Source organism: Gymnoscopelus microlampas (genome assembly GCF_963454915.1).
Source record: "Gymnoscopelus microlampas genome assembly, chromosome: 9".
NCBI classification, from domain to species: domain Eukaryota; kingdom Metazoa; phylum Chordata; class Actinopteri; order Myctophiformes; family Myctophidae; genus Gymnoscopelus; species Gymnoscopelus microlampas.
Window position 1 is genome coordinate 8,545,356 of NC_139946.1, and position 25,457 is coordinate 8,570,812.

The 25,457-nt window shown below is 42.9% G+C and overlaps 1 protein-coding gene across 2 annotated transcripts in view; it reads right to left on the reverse strand.

Moving 5' to 3' along the window:
* The window catches only part of syde2 (synapse defective 1, Rho GTPase, homolog 2 (C. elegans)), a 61,308-nt gene that overhangs the window by 11,853 nt on the left and 23,998 nt on the right, over positions 1-25,457 (reverse strand). For both annotated transcript variants that reach the window (XM_084067083.1, XM_084067082.1), the window contains exons 4-5: positions 20,801-22,026; positions 11,623-11,749 (exon numbers count right to left, since the gene is read on the reverse strand). In XM_084067083.1, coding sequence (XP_083923209.1) covers positions 11,623-11,749; positions 20,801-22,026 — 1,353 coding nt within the window. The remainder of the gene's footprint in view (positions 1-11,622; positions 11,750-20,800; positions 22,027-25,457) is intronic.

A 25,457-nucleotide genomic window follows, 5' to 3' on the forward strand; every position in this document is an offset into this window, starting at 1 on the left:
ATTGGGATGTGTGTGTGTTGAAAGGGGGATCTAAGTTCAGTTCATTGTTACGATTCAAAAGTCTCGGGTTAGCTTCAGTTCAGTTCCGTGGAATTATCCTTTTTACGTTTGACATTCAACTCAGTACAAAATGACTCAACGGTTATCAAATATCCCTTTATTACTGTTTAAAGTTGTATTTTATTTGACTTCGATTCGATTATGTCTTAACCCTTTAAGTATAACAATGAAACAACAACAACAGGTAGAATCATTCAAAACTCAATGCAATTGCATGAGCGGTTATGGCATTGAGTACGAACTTTCTACACATTTCTGTTATTTCTGTGTCAAAAGGCGTTTTCTAATGACTCCTCCTCTGTCTTCCGTCTGACCTATATACGGTGTCATAAAAGCCAGTGTCCGTGACAATCTCCACTTAACAGGGCCAACAGCAGCTCTGTTTTTCTGCTCAGCACTATGAACCCCCCCCACCCCCCAACCCCCACCCCTTCTCAAGACTCAACACGTTTCAACAAAGCGACGCACAGCAGACAGACAGAGAGGGAGAGAGATAGCCAGGCAGAGAGAGAGAGAGAGAGAGAGAGAGAGAGAGAGAGAGACAGCAGAGAGGTGCATTCCTAAGGCTACTGGTGGTGGCTTAAAAAAAAAGAAAAGAAGAAAAAAAAAGGAAAGCCAAACAACTATGTCTGTCTGTTGTGTTGTGTCAAGCAATCAGGGCAGGCAGTGAGCAAGCCCTCACTGTGTCAGCTGAATTCACAATGCCGGCTCTATGGGTTCAACGTGTACCCAGATGAAAACCACTGATACTAGACACAGATGTTTATTTGCTTTGCAGGTAGTAGGTGGGGGTGTGCGGGCCCCAAAAAAGTTGCATTATGTTTTTTTATTCTTGAATACATACATACAGTACGCTACATATTTATCTTAAGGAGAGTTTGGTATCCTCAGAACGTGATGTGGACGAGATAAACACAAGATAAACGTCTTTACAGAAGACTCCTCTCAAAGCCTCTGAGGACATGCTGATTTTCCAAAACAAGATAAGGCAAAAATGCTTTATGAGAATCACTCGGCGTCCCGTTATCAATCTATTGTGACCCTATTGAGATAACTGTAATCAGGTCATTTCGTCGCTGGAAGCAAAATTACCTGGATGCAAAATACTGTAGTATGTCGTGTGTTTTTTTATCTTATCTTGGTGCAAAAGCAAAGGGTTACCTTGGCCCCTGGCAGTGCACTGAGTGTTCATTTAACTCTCAGGGTGTACAAAAGGACCTGTAACAGTCAGGTTTTTGCAGTGTGTGTGTAAATAAAATGCCAAGAGCTGCCACTTGACTTGTATTTTCTACAGATGGAAAGTCAAGCATGGTGGACCTCAGTGACCTTCACATAAGCCCTATATGTACGCCGTCGTACGGCGAATAGCGAAAATGGTCGATCTACAAACTCACAGCTGAGCTTGTATATCAACTTTTTTACCCCAAGTTTTTGTTATGTAGAAAACACCACTTCATTCTTTGACATTTTTTTTTAATTCTTTGAACGGTTTTGAAATTGTTTAAAGATTATTTGAAAATATACATATTTTTATATATGTTTGCCTGTGCCCAAAATAGGCACAGCAGGGTAAACGTGGTTAAGTGCTGTGAGTTTACAGATAGTGGGAGCCAGGCCAGCCCAAATCACAGAACACACACCTGTTTTAATAAAGTCAAATTGTTTGATGAAACAACACGGCCTAATTATGCGTACACATACGACCTCATTCACAACATGCAAGCATAGTAGGCTCTTTCTATTTCCATGTTTTTATAAACACAGCGGTCCAATGGTCCAACTGTGCCTGTGTGTGTGTGTGTGTGTGTGTGTGTGTGTGTGTGTGTGTGTGTGTGTGTGTGTGTGTGTGTGTGTGTGTGTGTGTGTGTGTGAGCTCTAAGGTGAGGAGAATACAGCCATTGAGGTAAATCATTAGCCTGCTATGAGTCAGCGCCTGTGTTGACTTTAGTAAATTAACCCAGCGGTTCCCAAACACCGTGCCAAATGCACACTGGTGTTCCGTGAGACAAGTCCAGGTGTGCCTTGGGATTTTGTGACAACCACACATTATTATTGCAATGCAACTGTAACCGTATACAACTATACAAAACGCTATGAGTTCTGTTTATTCTTAAAACGGATCGTTCCACTGGTTGACTTTGTATACCGGCTGAGTCCTGCTGTAAAATATTCGACAAACACACACCTAGAACCGCATGGATCAGCATCGCTCCACCAACGTCTTGTTTACAATACTAACAGTTAGTCACGCAATGTTGTTTTGCCCACTGCGAGGTAAGAGCGCTTCCATTGCGCGACGACTCCCTCGTTTGTGGAGGCAGTTGCAGGGTCTACTTGTAGAAATTGATCTTATTAAATCATGTTGCCATATTTGGTAACCATTTTACAAAAGCAATTAGCCACGCACAGCTTCTTTTCCTCTTCTTCATTATTTCAGAACAGCTAAGGGGGTTTTAGGCCCAACGCAACCCCTTAACCGTGGTAAACTACGGCCTCATGTGGCTTATTGCACTAATTTACTATATCAGGACTCATTTCCCAATAGAGCAAATTCTATACCCTAAATAATAAATAATGATTTTAACCACTTTCAACCTGCTGTCTCTCAGACACCCAGCATTGCACACACCCATGCGCATGTGTGTACACACACACACACACACACACACACACACACACACACACACACACACACACACACGGTCATTGGACTCGGGAGTGAACAGGTGGTAGCAGGTGCTCCACGCTGTAAAATTCTGAAAGGTGTGCAAATGGACCCAAAAGAGACCATTTGCTACAGTACACACACTGTCAGTTAATATAGCACTCAGAATTGTACTAGTGCACTTATTTTCACAGCCGAGCTGACAACAACGAACACACTGTGAGTGTCTGCTACGTGCTGCACCCAAACAGTCACTAACTGGTCCTTCACCATTATCACTGTATCTGCATTTTTAGACCACTGGAGTCCAAGGTCATAGACATTTAAATAACATATCAAATGGGGGTCCATGGCCTAATGCATATCAAACATGGGGTTCTTGCCAATTAAAAAGATTGATAATCACTGATTTAGACCAGTAGTTCTCAAACCTTTTCATGTGAAGGACCCCCTAAATGATATGCATTTGGCTGCACACCCCCATCTCAAATATGTTTGTTCCAGGGACCCACCCCAGAAGCAAAGATTTGAGTTACAAATGTTCGCTTTAAAAAATATATATTCAAAAGTTCGCACAGATTTTCACGATTTTTTTTTTGTGAGCTTGTAGATCAGCTATTTTCAAATGGCCAAAATGTAAATAGGTCTGAAGTGGTTAATGTAGGTTTTGTAATCTACAAAGTAACTAGTTACTAAAGTTTTCAAATAATTGTAGTGGAGCAAAAGTACAATATCTGCCTCTGAGATGCAGTGGAGTAGAAGTAAAAGTACAGACGTTTTGGAAATACTCCAGTAAAGTAAAAGTGCCTGAGTCCAAATTGTACTTAAGTACAGTACTTGAGTAAACGTACTTGGTTACTTTACAACTGCTTTTCTTCTACGTCCCAAAAATGTGCCACCAAACACTACAAGGCACACAATGCAACGGGGCACGGCTCTACCTTTGACCTCCGTGTTCAGACAAAGCCGCGGGTCAGTCCTCTTGTCGGGGCTGCAGCCAGTGCCTCGCCCCAAAGAACAAATGGGGACTTTGTTCTTTTTCATCTCTTCTTCCAGGACCACCCAGCCCCTCCTCCTCCATGCCAATCCACTAGTCTGCACACCCTCACAGCACTAGACTGTGTAGAGGAACCCATGTGGGTGGGTAAGGGCAGGGTATCTGTCTGGCACTGTGACGTGGTGTTAGTCCAAACTACGTTTTAGCACCAAAACCCCATGAGCAGTGGTGGAAAAAAAGTACTCAAATGTATCGATACTGCAATGTAGAAATGCTCTGTTGCAAGTAAAAGTCTGGAATTCAAAATATATTTCAAGTACCAAAAGTAAAAGTATTCCTTATGCAGAATGTCCCATGTTCACAAAGTTCTCTCATGTATGAAATGCATAAAGATCTTTTGAAAATAGCAGATCTACGAGCTCACAATGCGTCGCACCGCGACGCATTGTGAGCTTGTAGATCGGCTATTTTCAAATGGCCGACATGTATATAGGGCTGAAGTGGTTTCGTAATAATAATCAAAATCTACAAAGTAACTAGTAACTAACGTTTTCAAATAATTGTAGTGGAGTAAAAGTACAATATGTGCCTCTGAGATGTACTGTACTGGAGCAGAAGTAAAAGTACTTGGTAAAGTCATTGGAAATACTCCAGTAAAGTCAAAATACCTAAAAAAAAAAAGTACAGTACTTGAGTGCATGTACTTAATTATTTTACTACACCACTGGTGTAGTCCAAAGTACGTTTTAGCACCAAAACCCGATGAGTAAATTCAGCCTTGCCCTGGAGGTCTTACTATGCACATCCACACATGTGGATGTTCTTTTCACATGTTCCTCAAATAGATGCTAGTTTACTATGCAGATAATGTGTTGGTTACTTGTTTTCATGTTTTTTTTTGGGGGGTTATTTAGATTTGTTTGTTCTTGACCAACACAATGCTAAGAATGTTATTTAGACAGCACTGTGGTTGTTGAACAGATACTGGGTTCATTGTTTACCTGGTATGCTAGTTTCCTTGAGGCGCTGCATTGTTCTCTCTCTCTGCACTCTGCAGTGTGACAGTTTAGCCTGTTGTTTGTTGACTACAGCGTTGGTTCTCAAAGTGGGGTCCGGGGACCCCCTGGGGGTCCTTGAGGGGGTTCCAGGGGGTCCCCAGGAAAATGTGTTAATATAGCATCACAATAATTTTAACCTTTTATACTTTGGCTATTCAAAAATAGCAGATATACAAGCTCATAGCGCGGCACCGAGTGCCGCGCTATGAGCTTGTAGATCTGCTATTTTTGAAAAATCGTGAAGATTCGCGCGAATCTTTGAATATATTTATTTTAAAGCGAACATTTTAACACAAATCTTTGCTTCTGGGGGTCCCTGGAACAACATATTTTGAGATGGGGGTCCGTGGCTAAATATATATATCAATTTGGGGGTCCCTGGCATGAAAAAGTTTGAGAAGCACTGGACTACATGACTCACGCTTTACTCTGCTCACTCTCTGTAGTGTGACAGTTTAGCCTGTTGTTTGTTGACAAATCTAGATTCATGCTTTACTCTGCTCTGATCTCACCCTTGTAAGTTGCTCTGGGTAAGAGCGTCTACTAAATGCCTAAATTGTACTTGTAATTATCAGTGGTGTAAAGTAACTAAGTACATTTACTCAAGTACATTGTAGGTACAATTTTGAGGATTTTTTACTTTACTGGAGTATTTCCAATTTTCAGTACTTTTACTTCTACTCCACTACATCTCAAAGGCAAATATTGTACTTTTACTCCACTACAATTATTTGAAAACTTTAGTTACTAGTTACTTTGTAGATTTTGATTATTATTACAAAACATACATTAACCACTTCAGCCCTATATACATTTCAGCCATTTGAAAATAGCCGATCTACAAGCTCACGATGCGATGCGACGCGTTGTGAGCCTGTAGATCTGCTATTTTCAAATGATTTGTATACATTTGAAAACTTGTGACATGGGACATTCTGCATAATGAGTACTTTCTACTTTTGGTACTTTAAGTACATTTTGATACCAATACTTTTGTACTCTTACTCATCTAAATTCTGAATTCCGGACTTTTACTTGTAACAGAGTATTTCCATATTGCAGCATTGCTACGTCATTTCTTTTAATACTTTTCCCACCACTACTCGTCCACAAACAGGCCTGATCCCGACCCATTATTTGAGGAACTGCTGCTCAGGCGCTCACGGTTGGAGCGCTAACCATGTGCTCACGCTCTTTCTGGTTCGATTCCAGGTCTGAGAATTGTGTTTTTTTGTGCGTGTCACCACCTCTCTCTCTCTCTCTCTCTCTCTCTCTCTCTCTCTCTCTCTCTCTCTCTCTCCACCCCTTTTACTTTACCCGTCTCTCTTTCTAATGCTGTCCTGTCAGTAGTAAGAGCAGAAACGACCGCGGGGAATAATCATAGAAACAAAAGAAGAATGATATGCTGCGCACGTACGCACGCACGCACGCACGCACGCACGCACGCACGCACACACACACACACACACACACACACACACACACACACACACACACACACACACACACACACACACACACACACACACACACACACACACACACACACACACACAGGGCCTGAAGCTTCGTTTTTTATGTTGTTGTTGTGCGGAGCCTAGCCTCTAGCCTGCTTCACTAGCTAGGCCCAAAGTTCAGCTAATCCCCCATGCGTGAGCCAAATACCATCTGTGTTTGTTCGGCAACAAAGGGGGCACTTGTTAATGACTTTCCATGTCTTCACTGGGGCAAGGCTGTGTAACGCACAGCCGGGGTGGGGGGGGGGGGGGGGGGGGGGGGGGCGGGGCAAGCCACAGAAAAAGGCATGTCAGCAAAGTAAAAGTTACAGACCTGTGCAAAGTTATTATAGGATCAATAACCCGCCTGAAACTTCCAGCGGTGGTGGAAGAAGTACTCACATTATTTACTTGAGTAAAAGTATCGATATCACACATGTAGAAATACTCTGTTGCGAGTAGAAGTCTGGTATTCAAATTTGACTTGAATACCAGACCTAAATTTGGCAAAAGTATTGGCATCAAAATATAGTTAAAGTACCAAAAGTAAAAGTACTTTGTTGTTACGCAGAATGTCCCATTTCGCAAGTTTTCAAAAATGTATTAGAAATCTCACAACGCGTCGCGATGCGACGCGTTGTGAGCTTGTAGATCTGCTATTTTCAAATAGCCAAAAGTATATAAAGTGCTGAAGTGGTTACTGTATGTTTTGTAATGAAGTCAAACTTAGTAACTAGTACCTAAAGTTTTCAAATACCTGCAGCGGAGTTTAAGTACAATATTTGGGATCTGAGATGTAGTGGAGTAGAAGTAAAAAGTATTGAAAATTGGAAGTACTCCAGTAAAGTAAAAAAAAAGACCTCAAAAGCTTCACTCACTGGTCTGGAGACACACACGGTTCCTTTCATCCTGCAGAGAGGACACGCGTCTCAACTGATTTCCCGTCAAGCCTCTGCTCTGTTTCATTTGAAAGTCATGGAGTGTCTTGTTTCCACATCAAGGCCAAGCGGGTTTTAGCCGAGACTTGATCATACTTTAATGTCAATCAGTTTGACCACAAAATAAAGCTGTGAGTCACAGTGGGATCTTGTAGGATCTATGCAGTGTATAAGTAGGGGTAATCAAAACATATAAAATAGAACATGATAATATTTCTGAAGCCAGCAGCATCTGTGTGTCATTTTAAGATTTCATTTTGTTAGGATTTAGGGTGCTCAATAGCGCTGATTTATGGGGGAAAAAATGGAAAAGCATCAAAATGGAGTTAGCTGGTTTCTGCCCGACGACAGCAACGATATGCAGCTTCTGCAGCACAATCTGAAGTCAATTATGTTACAGATAAACCAACCCAGACAGAGGCATATTTGTGAAAAGTATGTTCCTTTGATTAAAGGCAAAACATTTCATCCCAGCTGCACTGTTGCATGCAGCAACAAAGCTGCATAAAGTCACTCTGGGACCAATTTTATGCTGCGCCACTGAAACCTAATTTATACTTATGTCATACGACTGGCCTAAAATAACAGATTGATGAAAATCATGTTATTTTCAGCGAGCTACACGCGGTATGAATAAGCTCTGGCAGGTTTACTACAAGAAGTAGTCAAAGAACAACACAGAACAGAAGTAACTGCTGAGTGAAGATCAGTGCTGTAAAGTGACTAAGTACATTTACTCAAGTACTGTGCTTAAGTACAATCTTGAGGTACTTTTACTTTACTGGAGTATTTCCAATTTTCTATACTTTCACTCCACTACATCTCGGAGGCAAATATTGTACTTTTACTCCACTACAGTTATTTGAAAACTTTAGGCACTAGTTACTTTGCAGATATAAATTATTATATTATAAAACATACATTAACCACTTTAGCCTTACTTTATACATAGGCTATTTTCACGTATTTTAGTGCTTTTACTTTTGGTACTTTAAGTACATTTCGATGCCAATACTTCTGTACTTTTACTCAAGTAAATCTTGAATTCTGGACTTTTAATTGTAACAAGAGTATTTCTATATTGCAGCATTGGTACTTTTACTCATGTAAAGAATTTGAGTACTTTTTTTCCACCACTGGTATAAATAAGCTGGCATGTTTAGTAGTCAAAGGACAGCACAGAACAGATCATGTTGTTCGTCTTTATCATTCAGAGTGCGGCGGTCAAGTTTTAGCAGACTTTGTACGTGGTTCATTTGAGTGGATTGTGATTTGAAACAAAGGATTGTGATCCCTCATAATGGAAGGCCACGCACTGAGCATGTTTTGCAAGCTTTGGATTGACCTTTGACCCCCCCGGATAATCCCTTTCACTACCTCTGCTTTTAAAATTAGCCGTGTGACACGCCAGCCCTCTTAACTCATCTGTTTGGCCTGCTTTTTAAGCCTAATTTATACTCTCTCTGTCGCACAACGGTGTTACTTTGCCAAAAAAAGAACTCATTTGCTAAGCTAATCGCGCGACATGTCGCGTTTCTAGCTTGTAAGTCACTTATTCAGCTGTTTATTCATATCGTTAAACATCTTGGTAGATGGATAGACTTTTATTAATCCTGTGAGGGAGATTCAGTTGTCACAGCAGCACCGCAGTATGAAACACAGGACAGATACAGATAGGGGTAAAAAAAAGATACATACTAAAGCATAGACAGGTACTATAGCCTTTTACCTTTTCACTTGCTTCAAGAGAGGAAGTTGTATGTGCTAAATCTGGAATCATATTTCTTGTATTACTTGTGTATTAGTTCATTAGTTCTCAAAGTGGGGTCCGGGGACCCCCAGTGGTCCTTGAGGGAGTTCCATGGGGTCCCCAGCTAAATGATATAGTTAGGAACCAAATTGACCCTTATGGGTCTGTAACTCAGAGTGTACAAATGGAACCAAATGGACCCTGATGGGTCCATTTTGGTTCCATTTGTACGGAGTTAAATTGACATTGATTTTGCAATATAAATTGGGGTCCCAGAGATATAAATGCCATTAAATGGGGGTCCGTAGCCCTAATTGCATGTCAAACTGGGGGTCCTTGAAATTAAAATGGTTGAAAATCACTGCTTGAGCTGTAAAAAAAAACTTCTCTTTTGGGGGCTCTTGACATGAAAAAGTTTGAGAACCACTGTATTAGTTGACTTTTTTGTGGTACACACACACACTCGACTCACTCACTCACTTGGTTCCATCTGCAACAGCCACTCGCTTGGCGGAGCAAATTTAGACAGCAAGCAAAAACCAACAATCCACGCTGGTGCTGGCCCTTTTTTTCTAACCCGCTCAACTGTTAACTGTGTTCTTTGCCCCGCAATGCAAATGCATGCGGATCAAAGCAGGCATGATAGGAGGATGCCTATATGGGGCCTCTTCCCAAAACCAACAGCAGCTCCCACAATGCCCAGGGGCTTCCATGGTCTTCCTCTTTTTGTGGGAGAAAAAAAAATCATGACCAAGTAATTTTTGACCAAGTAACCCGACCCCCCCTCCACCCCCCTCCCACATGTGCCACAGCATCGAAATAAGTTTCAATCGATGACACAGCTGTTGTTGTAGGCTAAAGAGTAAACTATCGGCTGTAGGTCATTTTAACTTTCCGAAGCAGAAACAGAAATTGGGCAAAACATCATGCCCTAATCATGTGTTTGTTTTTGTTTTGTTTTGTTTTTCAGAATCAAACCTGAGATGTTGTGGTCATGCAGAAACCGGTCAGCTACTGATACAACTCAAGGCCTATTTCACTGTCAAAGCAATAGAAAATAAAGAAGGTGCAATGTATGTGTCTTTAAGTTGTAAACATTAGCTGAATTGAAGCGGCAGGGACACTGCTTTTTGGGAGAGAAACGTGTGATAAATCAAGGCCAGACTGCTGTGAGGCTTAAAGTTTAGAGTCAGTATCCTTCAACAACATTGTTTACATTTTCAAACCAGCCTTTCTGTCTCAACTAAGCCTGTGGTCCTCATTCTAGGAAACAGTAGAGAGCATGTCTCAACCAGGGACCTGGACAGAAAGAATGACCTGAATGTACTACATGGCCTGGTTTGCGTGTGTGTGTGTGTGTGTGTGTGTGTGTGTGTGTGTGTGTGTGTGTGTGTGTGTGTGTGTGTGTGTGTGTGTGTGTGTGTGTGTGTGTGTGTGTGTGTGTGTGTGTGTGTGTGTGTGTGTGTGTGTGTGTGTGTGTGTGTGTGTGTGTGTGTGTGTGTGTGTGTGTGTGTGTGTGTGTGTGTGTGTTTCCCTCAGGCACTGGCCTATACTGGTATGTTGACTACTGGAATGCTTTTGCCACAAACAGTGCCGCACGCACGCACGCACGCACACACACACATGTTCTGACCTATCTCCAGATAACGAACATTACTGAGAGGATAATACGGGTGCCTGCATTCGGGCTTGTTTATTGAAGGAAAATAATGTGTCATTCGAGGATTATTTGTACATTTGACGCTGTGTCCTGTTAGTTTACTTGGTTTCTTTCTCGATATGGCTATTTTTGAAAATGCTAAAATGTTGGGAGCTTGTACAAAAATGCATTTCACGTGTCATTTCAAGTGTAAAATATATCTTGTACACGTAAGGAAAGGTGCAGATCTTTCATAGCTCCGCTCTCTTTATCATCTACGTCCCTTCCAGCTCATCTCAAAATGTGACGTTCATATGGGATGACCTGAGCTGTCACCTGGATTCACCCCATCATTCTGTCGCGCTTGTAGATCCACTACTTTTGATGCTTTTGTGTGACCTATGATCAAGTAGGACGTTAATTTAGGAAAAAAAAACACACAAAAAGTGAATATATGGAGATAAGAGGTTTCTGCCCAGAGTCCATGTCTGTCAAAGAGTCCTTTAGCATGATACTGAACCCCCTATCTGTGCCTGAGCCCACCCTGAACCCTGACCTGCTTGATGACATACACGCGGATGTGAAAGTTACACGTATGTGTGTCACTGGGGGAAATGGTCAATTGACCATGTGAGGAGGGGGTGCTTCCCAATCAGCCCCCCCCCCCCCCCCCCCCCCCCAAGTAGGGCACGTCATTATAGGAGAACATGTTCAAGGCGTTTCAAAGATTTGGGGGAAAATGTCAACATTTTAAACATAAAACAAGAAATGACGCAGTCACATATCTTTTTTTTCCATAGACCTGGTTGCTTATTTCTCTCGCAGAATCTGGCAACGCTGCAAGTAGGGTTATGATACCATAGCTTGGGAGGACGATTTACTTGGGAAAAAAACATCCAGACTCATATCCACGCAGTGATATAGTCTGGCCACGCGAGGCTAATATCATAGGCCTTCTTAAGTGGTAAAATTGTGTGTGACACAGATCTCTCGGTTCATAATGTTGTGTGTGAGTTTACCTGTGATGACATTGATGTCCGGGTAGGTGTTTTCAGACAGCTCCACGGTGTAGCTGTCCCTCTCAAAGGCCTCGCGTAGCTCCTTCTTTACGGCTGCAGAACCACACAGTCGGTAGAGACCCACCACCTGGAAACACATACACACACGCACACACACAACACACAACACAAGTAGGTCAAATAAACTGGCGGCAAAGAGTCAAGCAGTCAACTCAACTGAGAGGCAGACATTTTTACAACCCCTATCGATCAAATGCTACGTCTATCCAAACAATGTGTAGCTGGAAGGCAGCCAAACACTACTGCAGAGTCAACGTGCAGGTCCTCCCAATTCATGTTTTATCAGAGCTCCACAATCCTAGGCAATGTGGTAGGGTGATACTGTCTGTTTGATGAATAAACATACACAATGTATGTAGCATTATTGTCAGCAGAAAAGCAGCAGGAATCTTTCACTTTAGCTAATTATGAAACCTCAAAATCAAAGTTTTCTTACTGGGTTAAGACTATAGAGCCAGAGTCCCTGATAGATACTATATCAGTAGGATGATTTCCAGCTTCCAGAGATGGGAATTTGAGGAGAACCCACCGACAAAGCACAGATCTTGTCTAAGTGTAGATGTTAGAAATTATGTTTTTTTATTATTACTATTATTTGTTATGGAAAGTTCAAAACGGTTACTTTTCAGGAAATTGAAAAAAACATGGGGTCTTTGAAAGAATAAATGTTTCAATGGATCCACATTGTTAAGTCACGAGCTGTTGTTAATACTAAACACAATTTGAATGCATAAAATGATTGTGATGCTACATGAACTACTTTTCCTTGGGACCCCCTAGAACACGCCCCTAAGGACCCCTGGGGGTCCCGGGACCCCCCTTTGAGAACCACTGTCCTATCTAAATAGAAACAATGTGCTGACAAACTGGCTGTTCTTCACACAAATACTCTGTTCTTCACAGCTGGAGACCAACCACACACACCACAGACCCTTTTCAACAGGCAACGTGCTTAAAACACATTGATTTGATTTGAACCAATCTGTACGGCCTAGTATGTCAATACAATATAACTAGCATGTCGTCTCTCACTACTCTTGCATTGAGAAAGTTTGGACCCTGGTGTCGGGTAGGACACCTACTCGACACCTCCTTTGTTGACTACGTCAATAAAGTTATTTGAAGCAGGCTGTGTGCAGCGGATTGGACACTGGACGGACGCGCCACCGGTTCTATTGGCGTTTGGGCATTGTCTCTCCATTACGAGAGGGAGACGACAACAGACATGAAATGTAGGGTTTGTAGCTTTAACAACACAAGACACTTAAAACCCTTGACTTGATTGGCCGGAGTCCCACAGCTGGCTCTTCTGTTATTTGCTCTCTCTACACGAAATATGTACCCGAATGTGCTATTTATCAGTGGTGTAAAGTATATTTACTCAAGTACTGCATGGGCTTAAGGACAATTTTGAGGTATTTTTTTTACTTTACTGGAGTATTCGCAATTTAAGTACTTTTACTTCTACTCCGCTACATCTCAGGGGCAAATATTGTACTTTTTGTACTACTCCACTAGAATTATTTGAAAACTTTAGTTACTTTGTAGATTTGGATTATTATTACAAAATATACATTAACCACTTGTGAAAGGGGACATTCTGCATAATGAGTACTTTTCTACTTTAAGTATATTTTGTTACCAATACTTTTGTACAGTACTTTCACCGAAGAACATTTTGAATTCCGGACTTTTCCATGTAACAGAGTATTTTACATAGCAGTATTGATACAGTACTTTCACTTAAGTAAAACATTTGAGTACTTTTCCACCACTGGCTATTTTCTGTGAAAGCTAAGCTATACCCGGAATACATTGGATGCTGGGATTTAAGTGGTCAAAAATATATATCCATAATGAGTTGTTTCTTGCCGTGCTAATAACGTGTTGTTTTTAACACGTCTTAAATGCATACTGAGAAGCAGCTCAGTCATCTGTGTTGTTGTCACAAATAATACAGGCGTGTTGAAAATGACACACATCCTGTCCAGAGGTGACGGGACACGCGTCCATAACGTGCTCACTGACAGAGTAGAGTTAACAAGCAGTTAACCATTTATAGGCCCTCCGTCCGCACAAGACCGCAGGTTGACCTAAAGGAACTCTTTAACAACAATTTCCTCTAGAAATAAGTTTTGTTGATATCTGATACGTGAAGAGGGTAGAGCAGTGGCTCTCAAAGTGGAGTCCGGGGACCCCCAGGGGTCTTTGGGGGGCCCCGGTCGCAGAAATCGCATTCTGAAATGCGATTTCCGCGACCGGGGTGGTATACCAGGCTAGGGTTCCAGGGGGGTTCCCAGCTAAACTTGTTAATACAACATCACAATCGTTTTTAACCACTTTATCCAAAATTGTATACGTTGGCTATTCAAAAATAGCAGGATTACAAGCTCACAAGCTCGCACGCTTGTACATCTGCTAAAAGAAATCTTGAAAGGATTACAAATGTTTCAACACAAATCTACTCTTCTGGGCGTCCCTGGCGCAAAACATTTCAGATGGGGGTCCGCGGTCCTTGACATGAAAACGTTTGAGAACTACTGAGATGGAGGGCCTGCTCCTGCAGCCTAATTTATACTTTGGCGCACGATGGTGTCACTCGCTGGAAATGACTTTTGATGATTTTCAGGCTAACAACACGACACAACGCCATGGATTGCGTCGTTGGCCTCATGCGACAAAGTATAAATTAGGCTTAATGGTCTCCTTGTTATGTTGGGATTAGGCTCAGCTAAAAGACATCCCATAATTTCTCCTACATGTGTCTGTCTGGTATGTAGCATACCGGGCCAACTGTTGTGGTTACCCTGGCAACACATTAAGTCAGTGGGCTGTAAATGGTGAGCCGTTTGCACACAAGCACGCACACGCGCACACGCACGCACACACACACACACACACACACACACACACACACACACACACACACACACACACACTTAATATATAGGCACACACAGACAGACAGACACACGCACACACATGCACACTTAATATATACACGTACACACAGACACACACACTTAATATATAGGCACACAGCCAGCCAGACACACAGACACACACACACACACACACACACACACACACACACACACACACACACACACACACACACACACACACACACACACACACACACACACACACACACACACACACACACACACACACACACACACACACACAGGCTCCAGCGTATATAAGGACCAGCCATAAGGACCTGGTAGGAAACTATTTGTGAGATCTCTCTCTCCGTGTAGTTGAGTACTGTTTTCAAAACCTCACACGAGAGGCAGAGAGAGGAGGACAGATTAGAGGGATTTGGCTTTGTGTGAGAGTAAACAGAAGTCACTGTGGGCACAATGAACAACAAGTCCATTCAGAAAAAAAAAGAGCCTTTCTTTTGGGGGGGGGGGGGGGGGGGGGTGAGCGCTGAGCGGCCCGGTGCAGGCAGGGAACAGCTGTTAGAGAAAGTGGGCTTGCCCTTGTCGGCCATGCCGCAGTCAGGCAGGCAACCCACAGCACCAGCTGGGCCCTGTATGTTGAGGTTCAATCCCGGGAACGCATCTGTGCCATTTTAGATTTCTTTGGCTATTCAAAAATAAGACAAAAGAAGACATTCTACAAATGTCTTCTAAATCCTAACAGATTAAAAAAAAAAACTTTTGTTGCTATATCAGTGGTGCTCCAACTTTTACATGTCAAGGACCCCCAAAATGATATGTAATTTGGCCATCTCAAAATATGATGTTCCAGGGACCCCCAGAAGCACAGATCGGAATAAAAAATGTCCGCTTTCAATATTTTTCAAAAATAGCAGATCTACAAGTTCATAGCGCGGCACTCAGTGCCGTGCTATGAGCTTGTAGATCTGCTATTTTTGAATAGCCAAAGAAATCTAAAAAATGACACAGTGCGTTCCCGGTCTTACTGGGTTAAGATATATCAGGAGGCTGATTTCCTGCTTCCAGAGATGGGAATTTGAGAAGAACCCACCGACAAAGCACAGATCTTGTCTAAGTGTAGATATTAGAAATTATGTTTTTTTAATTATTATTATTTGTTATGGAACGTTATCTGAAGGTACTTTACTTACATTTTTCAAAAAGTATTATTTATTATTAGAATAATATATTTTTGCACTAGTTTGCTAATTTCAAAGCCCTAACCTGTGTCATTTATTTTGAAGAATGTTATTGGTAAGAGGATTGTTTTATTTGCTGCTGGTATTTCTATTCTTCCTAATCGTTTCAGAGTTGATATCAAAGTTTGTTATAATGTTATTTATTAGAGGTTTGTATTAGATATCTTATTCTTGTTTCATACATTTTGAGATATTAATAAAGTGCTGTTGATTCACTAAACCTATTGGTGACTGTCGCATTTTTGAGCAAATCTGAAAATCTGAAACTACAATCAAAAAATATTTTGATTGTAACTTCAAGCTCCTTACAATCTGTATTGGCAACAAGCAATCCATACCGACGGGGCTCTTGCATAATGGCACCAAAACAGTCAAGTGACCTCGACAGTAATGATATTAAGCGACTGTATGGAAAGCACATACAACAAACTTCTTTCTGCTGGGATTAGCCAAGTTTTCTATTCCGATTGACCACGATTGGCTTTCAGAGTTTGCTGGAGGGGCCTGTTTTGCATGAAATGCTACAAGCACTGCTGGACCGATCGGCGGGAAAACTTTGCACGCACACTCCCAGTAGGCCAAGGAAGAATCTCCACCCAATTGTTTTTCAAATCGGCCCGTTATACGTTATAGCGTCACCATGAGACATATCATTTTTGTGTTGCTACTTGCTACTCCTACAGATTTTGTCCAAACCTCACGCAAATCGGCATACATTATCTGTGTAGTCATGTGATCAAGATGTATATGTCACATTTCTCATATTTCATTCTGATTGGCTACGATCGGCTTCCAAAGTTTGCGGGGGTGGCCAGTTTTGCACAAAATGCCACACATCTTGAATGCAGCGCCCGATTGCTGGGAAACTTTGCACGCACATTCCCACTAAGCCATCCCAATTTCCCAATTTTTTCAAATGTCCTCATGGTGGCGCTACAACAGCCCACTTCACGCTTTGGCCTATAACTCTTGAAGCGTCGGTCGTACAATCAACACATTTTTCCCCTGGATTCCTTGGATCATGAAGCAACTTATAGGGCAAGGCCCAATCGGTACACATTATCTCTGGGGTCATGTGATCAAGATGTATCAGTCCGATTTGTCAGATCCCATTCCAATTGGCTGCTTTCCAAAGTTTGCGGGCCCTGGGTAGGCAACCCAGCCTGGCGGAGACCTGTGCTCCGAGGAGCACGCTTTTCTATATCAAAGTACCCAAACAGAGAAAAACAGCACACTCACAAAATGATCTAATGTTCTTTGAAGACCGGCCCCAAGTCAGCCCACTGAAATGTGTGAGTGTCAAATGTCTATGTCCTGTAAACTTGATTTGACCGTCTAATAGCTGGCCTAGTCACCAGTCTGTAAACAGGTGATCTGTCCTCAACGTCGTCATTTCTAATAACAGAAAGGTGATGCATGTTAGAGCGCAAACAAGTGCATGCACACTACACGACAAGCACATAAACACATGCGTACACGTTCAGTGTACATATTAAATCACATCACAACAACTATAATAATGGATACTTCACTCCTCAATTTAACCCATTCAATCCGGGAACGCATTTCTGTCATTTTAGATTTCCAAAATGACAGAAAAAAAGATATTGCGCTATGAGCTTGTAGATCTGTTATTTTTGAAAAATCCTGCAAATTTGTGCAAATCTTTGAATATATATATTTTCAAAGGGCACATTTTTTAACTCAAATCTTTACTTCTGGGGGTCCCTATTACAAGATATTTTCAGATGGGGGTCCGCGGCGGATTTAGAAGACATTTGTAGAACCCACAGAAGCAAAGATTTGAGTTAAAAATGTTCGCTTTAAAAAAATACATATATTCAAAAGATTTGCACTAACTTTCACGATTGTTTAAAAAATAGCAGATCTACAAGCTCATAGCGTGGCACTCTGCGCCGTGCTATGAGCTTGTAAATAGCCAAAGCTTGTTAATAGCCAAAGAGATCTTAAAATGACAATAAACAACGCAAACAGGGAGGCAAGCGGTCTGCAAAATAATATCTGCTGTTTCAGATGTGTTATGGGTGGTAGCAGGTCGTAATCACTACAACTGCTTTTCGAGAGTGTTCCTGTCTCTTTAACGAGCACAAAGAGCGTACATACATAGTACAAACTGTACATAACACCGTCTCTGGCACAAACATTATCCGTGGTCTTTTCAAAACAGCCACAATCATCCAGCATCTTAAAAGCTTGGAGGAACCCTCCCCTCGGGACATGGAATTCTGAGAGGCTCGAAAAGGGGTCTTTCCATTAAAGATCCATAATAATCATTTGTAAAGGCATACTGCTACACGCCTGGCCATGCGTGCCTCAGTAACAGCCTGGTTGAATTCCTCAGGGATCTAGTGTCGAGCCCACTATACCGCTCTGTACCTGGAGAGTACCTCAACGCAGGATACTACACTGACAGCCTGCCCAAAGTCAGCAAATAGGACAGAGAGAGAGAGAGAGAGAGAGAGAGAGAGAGAGAGAGAGAGAGAGAGAGAGAGAGAGAGAGAGAGACAAAGAAGTACATACGATTTAGAGAAAGAGAGAGGTTGCCAAAAAGACACACGCTGGGGAAATGAAACAGAAAAACACAAGCTATAGAAGCAACAGATAGGAGACGACACAGATCAAGTGCTACACACACAGACCCTCAGCTGAGCTGATGGATTGGCTTTTTTAACCATTTAAAGCCCAACTTCCATACTGTGGGGAACACTTTCACAGAAAATTAAGTAAAAGTATCAGTACAATACAATATAGAAATACTTTGTTACAAGTAAAAATCCGGAATTAAAAATTTACTTGAGTAAAAGTACCAAAAGTAAAAGTACTCATTATGCAGAATGTCCTATTTCAGGTTTTCAAATGTATAAAAATCTTTTGAAAATAGCAGATCTACAAGCTCACAATGCGACGCATTGTGAGCTTGTAGATCTGCTAATTTCAAATTGCCGAAATGTATATAGAGCTGAAGTGGTTAATGTAGGTTTCGTACTCATAATCAAGATCTACAAAGTAACAAGTAACTAAACTTTTCAAATAAATGTAGTGGAGTGAAAGTACAATATTTGGATCCGAGATGTAGTGGAGTAGAAGTAAAAGTATTGAAAATTGGAATTACTAATAAAGTACACATACCTCAAATTTTTACTTAAGTAAATGTACTTAGTTACTTTCCACCACTGTTCACAATGCATAGTGAGCTTGTATAGATCGTCTATTGTCAGCATAAGATATTTAATTTCCACTATAGGATAGAGCCCCGAAGGGCCTCCGGTCAACCAAGTACAGGGTTTATAAGTGGTTAAACCTAGCGGGGAACAGAGTGCTAGCTGGACCATGGAGACAGTAGTCAAGTGAGTGTGGCCATGTGGTGATCTGGACGGCCCCCCTCTTGAGTTCAACTGATAGATTGTCTTGAAGAGAGAGACAACAGGGGCCAGGGTTTGGCTGCCAGCCCTTTCCCCCCCAAACAAAGGCCTGTGTGCTGTCAGCACGTGTTGTGTGCATTGGCACAGAATGACATATTTTGAGCGTTAGCGTTTAGTGTTATTATTATTATGAATGATACCTCTTCATGCACCATTTATCTTAAAGGACGACTTCACCCATTTTCAACCATTTTCAATCTTCATATAATGTATCCTCACTAATGCTCCTGATAAAATTGTGTAATTCTTTTCTACTCAGTCTGTGTCTCATAGGAGGGCTGTGGACACTTCAGTGACTACCAGTGACATCATCGTTTAATAGGAAGGTTTTTTTTTTCTTTAATATTTAAATTGCAATAGCATGCTAACTTTCCAGGGATAGAAAGCCTGTAGTTTCTATTAGCTTGGATTCCCCATCGATGATGTCACTGGTAGACGGGTTTCTGAACTGTCCACGGACCTCCTCTGAGACAGACTGAGTATACAAAAATGGTGTCATATTTTCATGAGCATTAGTGAGGACCAATTATATGAAGACATGTTGAAAATGGGTGAAGTCGTCCTTTAAGGTAAGCTTATTGAAAAAGTATGATGATGATTAATAATAATAATAATAATTGTTATTATTAGTAAACGACAATTGGACGATTTTGCTATTATTTATTATCCTCCACCCGCTGTTGGCATTTCTTTCTTTGTGACTCGCACGGTATATGCATACTATGACTTCTCCCGCACAATGTATCAACCTAGAGCCTTCAGGTTGTAGGTCATCATCATCGGCGGTCACAAAACATTATGAATAATGAAGTGTACATATTTATCTAAAGAAAAATGTCCTGACCCGAGGTTAGACCAGACCCAACAGAAACCGTTTGTACCTTATTACTGTTTTAACATTTCTTGTACGTACTTTGATTTCATATGACATCCCTCCAAAAAAGCTACGATGCAATCACCCAGTTGTGTGTCGTGGCAAATTATTTGTGCAACCAAAGGATGTGCTATTGCCATTAACTCAAACACTTTACACCTGTGTACTCTGTTAGTCGCTGAAGCCCTGCCCTCTCCATTCCATCTCCCCATAATTATTTACATTTTTATCTTTCCTCTCTGTCCTTTCTTTCTTTCCCTCAGCTCCTTTTTTCCATTTTCTCTGCTGAATACAAAAGCCAGTCTCCCTGAGGTTAAGAAACAGTTTTTTTGACGTCATGGTGTCTTGTCTAGGTTTTCAATGTATTCTACCAAAAAAGAATAATACAACTGGTTCATGTCATACTTACTGTATTTCCATATGTATTCCTTAGCATTTTGTCAATTATATGCTGCATACACTATGTTTTTTAGGCATAAAGTGTCTGTGTGTGAAAGAGAGAGTGACAGAGTACTACGGAGTAGGGAACTCTATCTGGTCAGACAGCCACAAAGCATCAAAGTGTATCAGTTGTATTAAATAAACACCCTGCTATCACGTTATCTTTGGGCAGACATTCAGCAGAATCCATGAGCCACAGGCGGATGTACCCACCTGACAGCCTCTCTTCTCGATCTCCGTGATGCAGTTCTCTATGAGCAGCGGAACCACGAGTCCGGAGATCTCCCGCTCCACCACCCTCCAAGCCTCCACCCCGAACACGTGGGGCTCCCTGTCTCCGTCGGGCCCCCCGTCCAACGAGTTCTGCCACTGCTCCATCAGGTTCAGCTTGACGTAGATCAGCCCCCGCGGCTCCAGCTTCACCGCCAGCTGGTGGGAGCGCGTCACCCGGAAGAGCGCCGGCAGCACCACCGTGCCGTGGCAGCAGACGCGGTTGCGCCGCGGCGTCGGCTCCCAGCTGAACACCACCAGCTTCAGGTGCTGCGCGTTCTCCAGCTCGATGTTGAAGGTGTGGTCCATGTCCAGGAAGGTGGTCCGGCACGTGAGGAGCGCCGTCCGCGCCTTGTTCACCGAGTCCACCTGGATGGCGCAGTAGACGTCGCGCGAGTCGACGCGCGGCGGCTTGAGGTCCTCCGCGCCGTAGAAGTGCAGGCTCATCAGGCCGGAGATGTACTGGGTGCACTTGGGCTGCTCCGTGAAGCTGTAGTGCCGGAAGGCGTCGATGTCCAGCTCCGTACCGTGGAGCTTGGGGCTCGCTCCGCCTCCTCCTCCTCCCCCGCCTCCTCCTCCTCCTCCGGCACCTCCCGTCCTCTCTCCTCCTCCTCCGCCACCCGGAACCACCTCCTTCCCTTTCCCTCCCTTGCCCTCCGCGGAGCCGTGCTTCCCGGACTTGGCCACCAGCTCCGGGGAGTCACCGTCGCTGAGGTAGCCACCTTTGCTGGCCGACTTGGAGCCTCCGCTGCTCTTCTTCTTGCTGAAGCTGTGCTGGGTGGACACGCTGCTGTCCAGGTGGTAGCGCGAGATCACGTTGCGGCTGGCCGCCGCCGTCTGGCCGGCGCCGGAGGCCGGCAATCGAGGGCCTATGCGTTGCTGCACGGCCTCCGCCGCGTGGCTGTTGGTTTTGGGAGAGTGCGCCCGGGGCTCCGATTGGCCGCTTCCGTTGCCGTTGTTGCTGTTGTTGCTGCTACTCGGCATCCCCTTGACGCTGAGTTTTCGACTCAGCTCCGGAAGCTTCTTCATCTTCATGGAGAGTTTCCTGACGGTGCGCGGGGACTTGATCTTGTCCGGGAAGGACCAGTTGATGGAGCTGCTCTTCTTGGCGGGGTTGGGACTGGAGGGAGGAGAGAAGCCCGACAGAGAGGGCAGGAGATCAGGACCATCTGCAGGGTTGACAAGGAAAAAGAGACAAAATTATGAGCTACGATTTGAAGATTAGCAATGTCTTTATATGGGTTTTTTCTTGCCATATATTGTCATGCTATGTGTCCATTATCTATTGGTAGTGACTAGTAAGACAACATCACTCAAAGGGCATGACCGTACAAGACAAAAGGTGTTTAAGACCATTGTTATTAGACAGTTATTCTATTGCAAGAATCTGACTAGTTTTCAGTCAGGTTTAACAGATACTCCAGTTGCAACCCACACCTGAAGGTAGATCTGTCTCACTGATGCCGTTGGCTTTTCATGGAAATGGTGGATCAAATAGAGATAATGCCTCAAATTCTGCTTCTTTTTTTACACTGTGCTAATTCTATACCAGGCTCCGTGAAAAGCCTTTTGCTTCGACTAAAAAAAATGGGCTCCATTCAATTAAATAGCAGCTAAAAAATCACCAGGAATGTCATTAGCAAAGTTAGAACGGGGCCTCTGGGAAAGCAGACCTCTCTGCATGGAGAGGGACACCATGGCTTGAGGCGTTAGGAGCTAGTATTACTCGTAGACATTATTCGTGTTGTAAAAATATCCATTTGGAGTGGACCTCGCAGGCGGTTCTACTCTAACTAGATGTCTGTCTACCTTGTGAAATGGCAGGGTGCAAAGTTGTACGGTGTAATGACATGCCATTGTTTAGTCTACACAAGATTGAATTGTGAATACCACTCTTGAAAACTCTATCTATGTTATTTTTGCAGGTCGTTTCCCCCAAACAGCCTCTTTCACAGGCTCCACTTCGAGTCTTTCAATGTACCAAGCAAGCAGCATGCATAGATACAAGACTAGTGTTTCATTTATCAACAGCAAAATCACAAATTTCCCCCATTTCTTATATTATGAACGGTTTAACCAACATTTGGAAGCTTTCTTTTCCACAATGTATTTGTTTATCAGTGTGTTAATTGTGTCTCCAAACTACAGCGTATATATATCTGTGGGCTGGACTTTGGCTTCGGAAGTTAAGCCAAGTTCACTTAATCCATCTGTCCACCAGAGAGAGAGATACAAGAGAGAGAGAAAAGAGGAGGGGGGAGGGAGAGAGAGAGAGAGAGAGAGAGAAATAGAACTGGAGCCAGCCACAGTTCGGATGATTAAAGTGGAATTTGTCAAATGATGGGCGTCCTGCTACTCTAAACCTGTTTCAAACATAAAGAACAGAACTTTAGCTCCTCCAGCTCTCTGCTAATAAGATTTCCTCCTTGACTAACCTGCCTTTTTTTACACATTACAGGGAATTCCTCGCCACATGGGTTGCTGTAGGACATGGGGGCCGGAGGACCACGTGACTTGGCAGGGAGGGAATTGGCTGTCGCCAATCTTTGGCCAGGCCCTGGGTGCCATAAACCGCCTAGTGTTAAGGCAAATCACACTAAACGCTTTCTTGGGACCTGGTTTAAGACGGATGGGCTATTTAGACATAGAAAGAATACACAAACGAACTTCAGTTCATTTGGCATTTCTTACTTCACGTATAATTATATAATTGCATTTAGCATTTACATTGGCTAACTGTTTCTTATGAATTCAACCACTGAAACAAAGGAGAGATTGAGGGAGAAACTCAGGGGGAAAAGGAGAGAGAGAGAGAGAGAGAGTGCTTGACCTGCCAACATCACCAGCTCTATTTTCAGAGGGGGCCTGCTGTGCTATTCTGGAGTGAGGGGCTGAGAGAGAGAGAGAGGGAGGCAGAGGAGGATGGAGAGTAAAGGGGTAAGATGGGGGGCAGAAGCAGGGCAGGGAATAGCAGAGAGAGATGGGGGACAAAGGCACCCCTTGTCCTGGGACTCAGATGTCTGGCTGGCTGGTTGGCTGACTGGCTTGATGGCTGGCCAGTGTACGGACCAAACTGGGCTGGTCTCTGACATTCCATGCCAAACCGTGTTTAGCCTCATTTCCCTTTAGCCGAGTAGAATTCCCTCTCACTGCTTCCTGCCAATAATAGACACAGAGAGGCTCTCTGAGAAGGTGAAAATGGGTGGAGTGGGTTGAAGGTGTTAAAAACATCAAACAACATCTGGGGGGGAAGGCCACGTAGGCAGAGAGGGTGGGTCAAACCATGTTTTCTGTGTCTTCACCGTGTACGACAAACTAACTTATGTTCTAAATGGTATGAAGTGATTCTTGTGAGTGAGGTTGGATATATTTAGGATATCATTTATGTATAAATGAATTGACTTGTATGTGTATTATGTTGTTTATCATTGTATATAATCATTGGAATGGGTGCAAAACAATACGTGCATTAAAATTGGGACAATCCTGGCCAAACCGGGATGTCTAGTCAGCCCACGCTGGTAGCACAGCTGTCTCAGTCGCGAACAGCGTTTTCCTAGGGAGTTGAAGGCAAGGGGGCGGGGGGGCGCCTGCTGAGATGCTCTCAGCAGGAGGAGCAATGTTCTCACTAAATAAGTGTAGAGGAATATCTTGTGGAGTTTCAGCTACTATGCATCCCAGAAATATATAGCTTATAAGGATTTGTCATTTGTAAGGAAATGTAAGTATGGCAACTCATTTCGATGTAGGCCTACGTAGGTTTATGGTTTCCCAAGGACTATAGCCGTTTCACTCATGATACAATTTCTCTTTCATAACAGATACATGTGCCAGATAATCCCCTACAACAAAACACCAAGAGAGTAAAAAAAGAAAAAAACGTTTCAGTCATTCAGTCCGACTTCACTGTAGCCTATACTATAGTAGCCTTTTCATAAATTATATTTGTACTTAGGCTGTCGTGAAAGTTTATAATATTTAGAGAAATTTAAAGTTTCAAATACAAAAGTAGTAGTAGTAGTTGTGAATAAGCAAACTGGACATTTAGACTGAATGTTTCCTTTATCCTCATCTTGCGCTAATGCACGCAACTGTTTCGCCAGGTTTATTTTTTGTTGTTTCTCATAAGCGTGCGTCCGTTGTCCGTCAACAATACAGCCATCTGTGCCTTGACTTCTGTACGCTGACATCCCCCCCCCCCCCCTTGCCTTCAACTCCCTAGGAAAACGCTGTTCGCGTCTCACGGACCAAACCAGCATCCACTTCCACTTCCAATAATTATCAAAAATTCAACAGCTCACATCTTAAGTGCTGGTAAAAAGTGGTGATTTATTGATTATGTCATGTCCTGTGACTTAACCATCTAAGCATGTGTGTAATATCAACCTGGGCAATATCCATTTTTCATACTTAGGCCTTGCGAGACAGATCCCATAACAGAACAGACACCTTTGACAAAGTTAATGACTGTAGCTCATGTTGTCCTCCGAAGTTCAACACACACACACACACACACACACACACACACACACACACACACACACACACACACACACACACACACACACACACACACACACACACACACACACACACACAC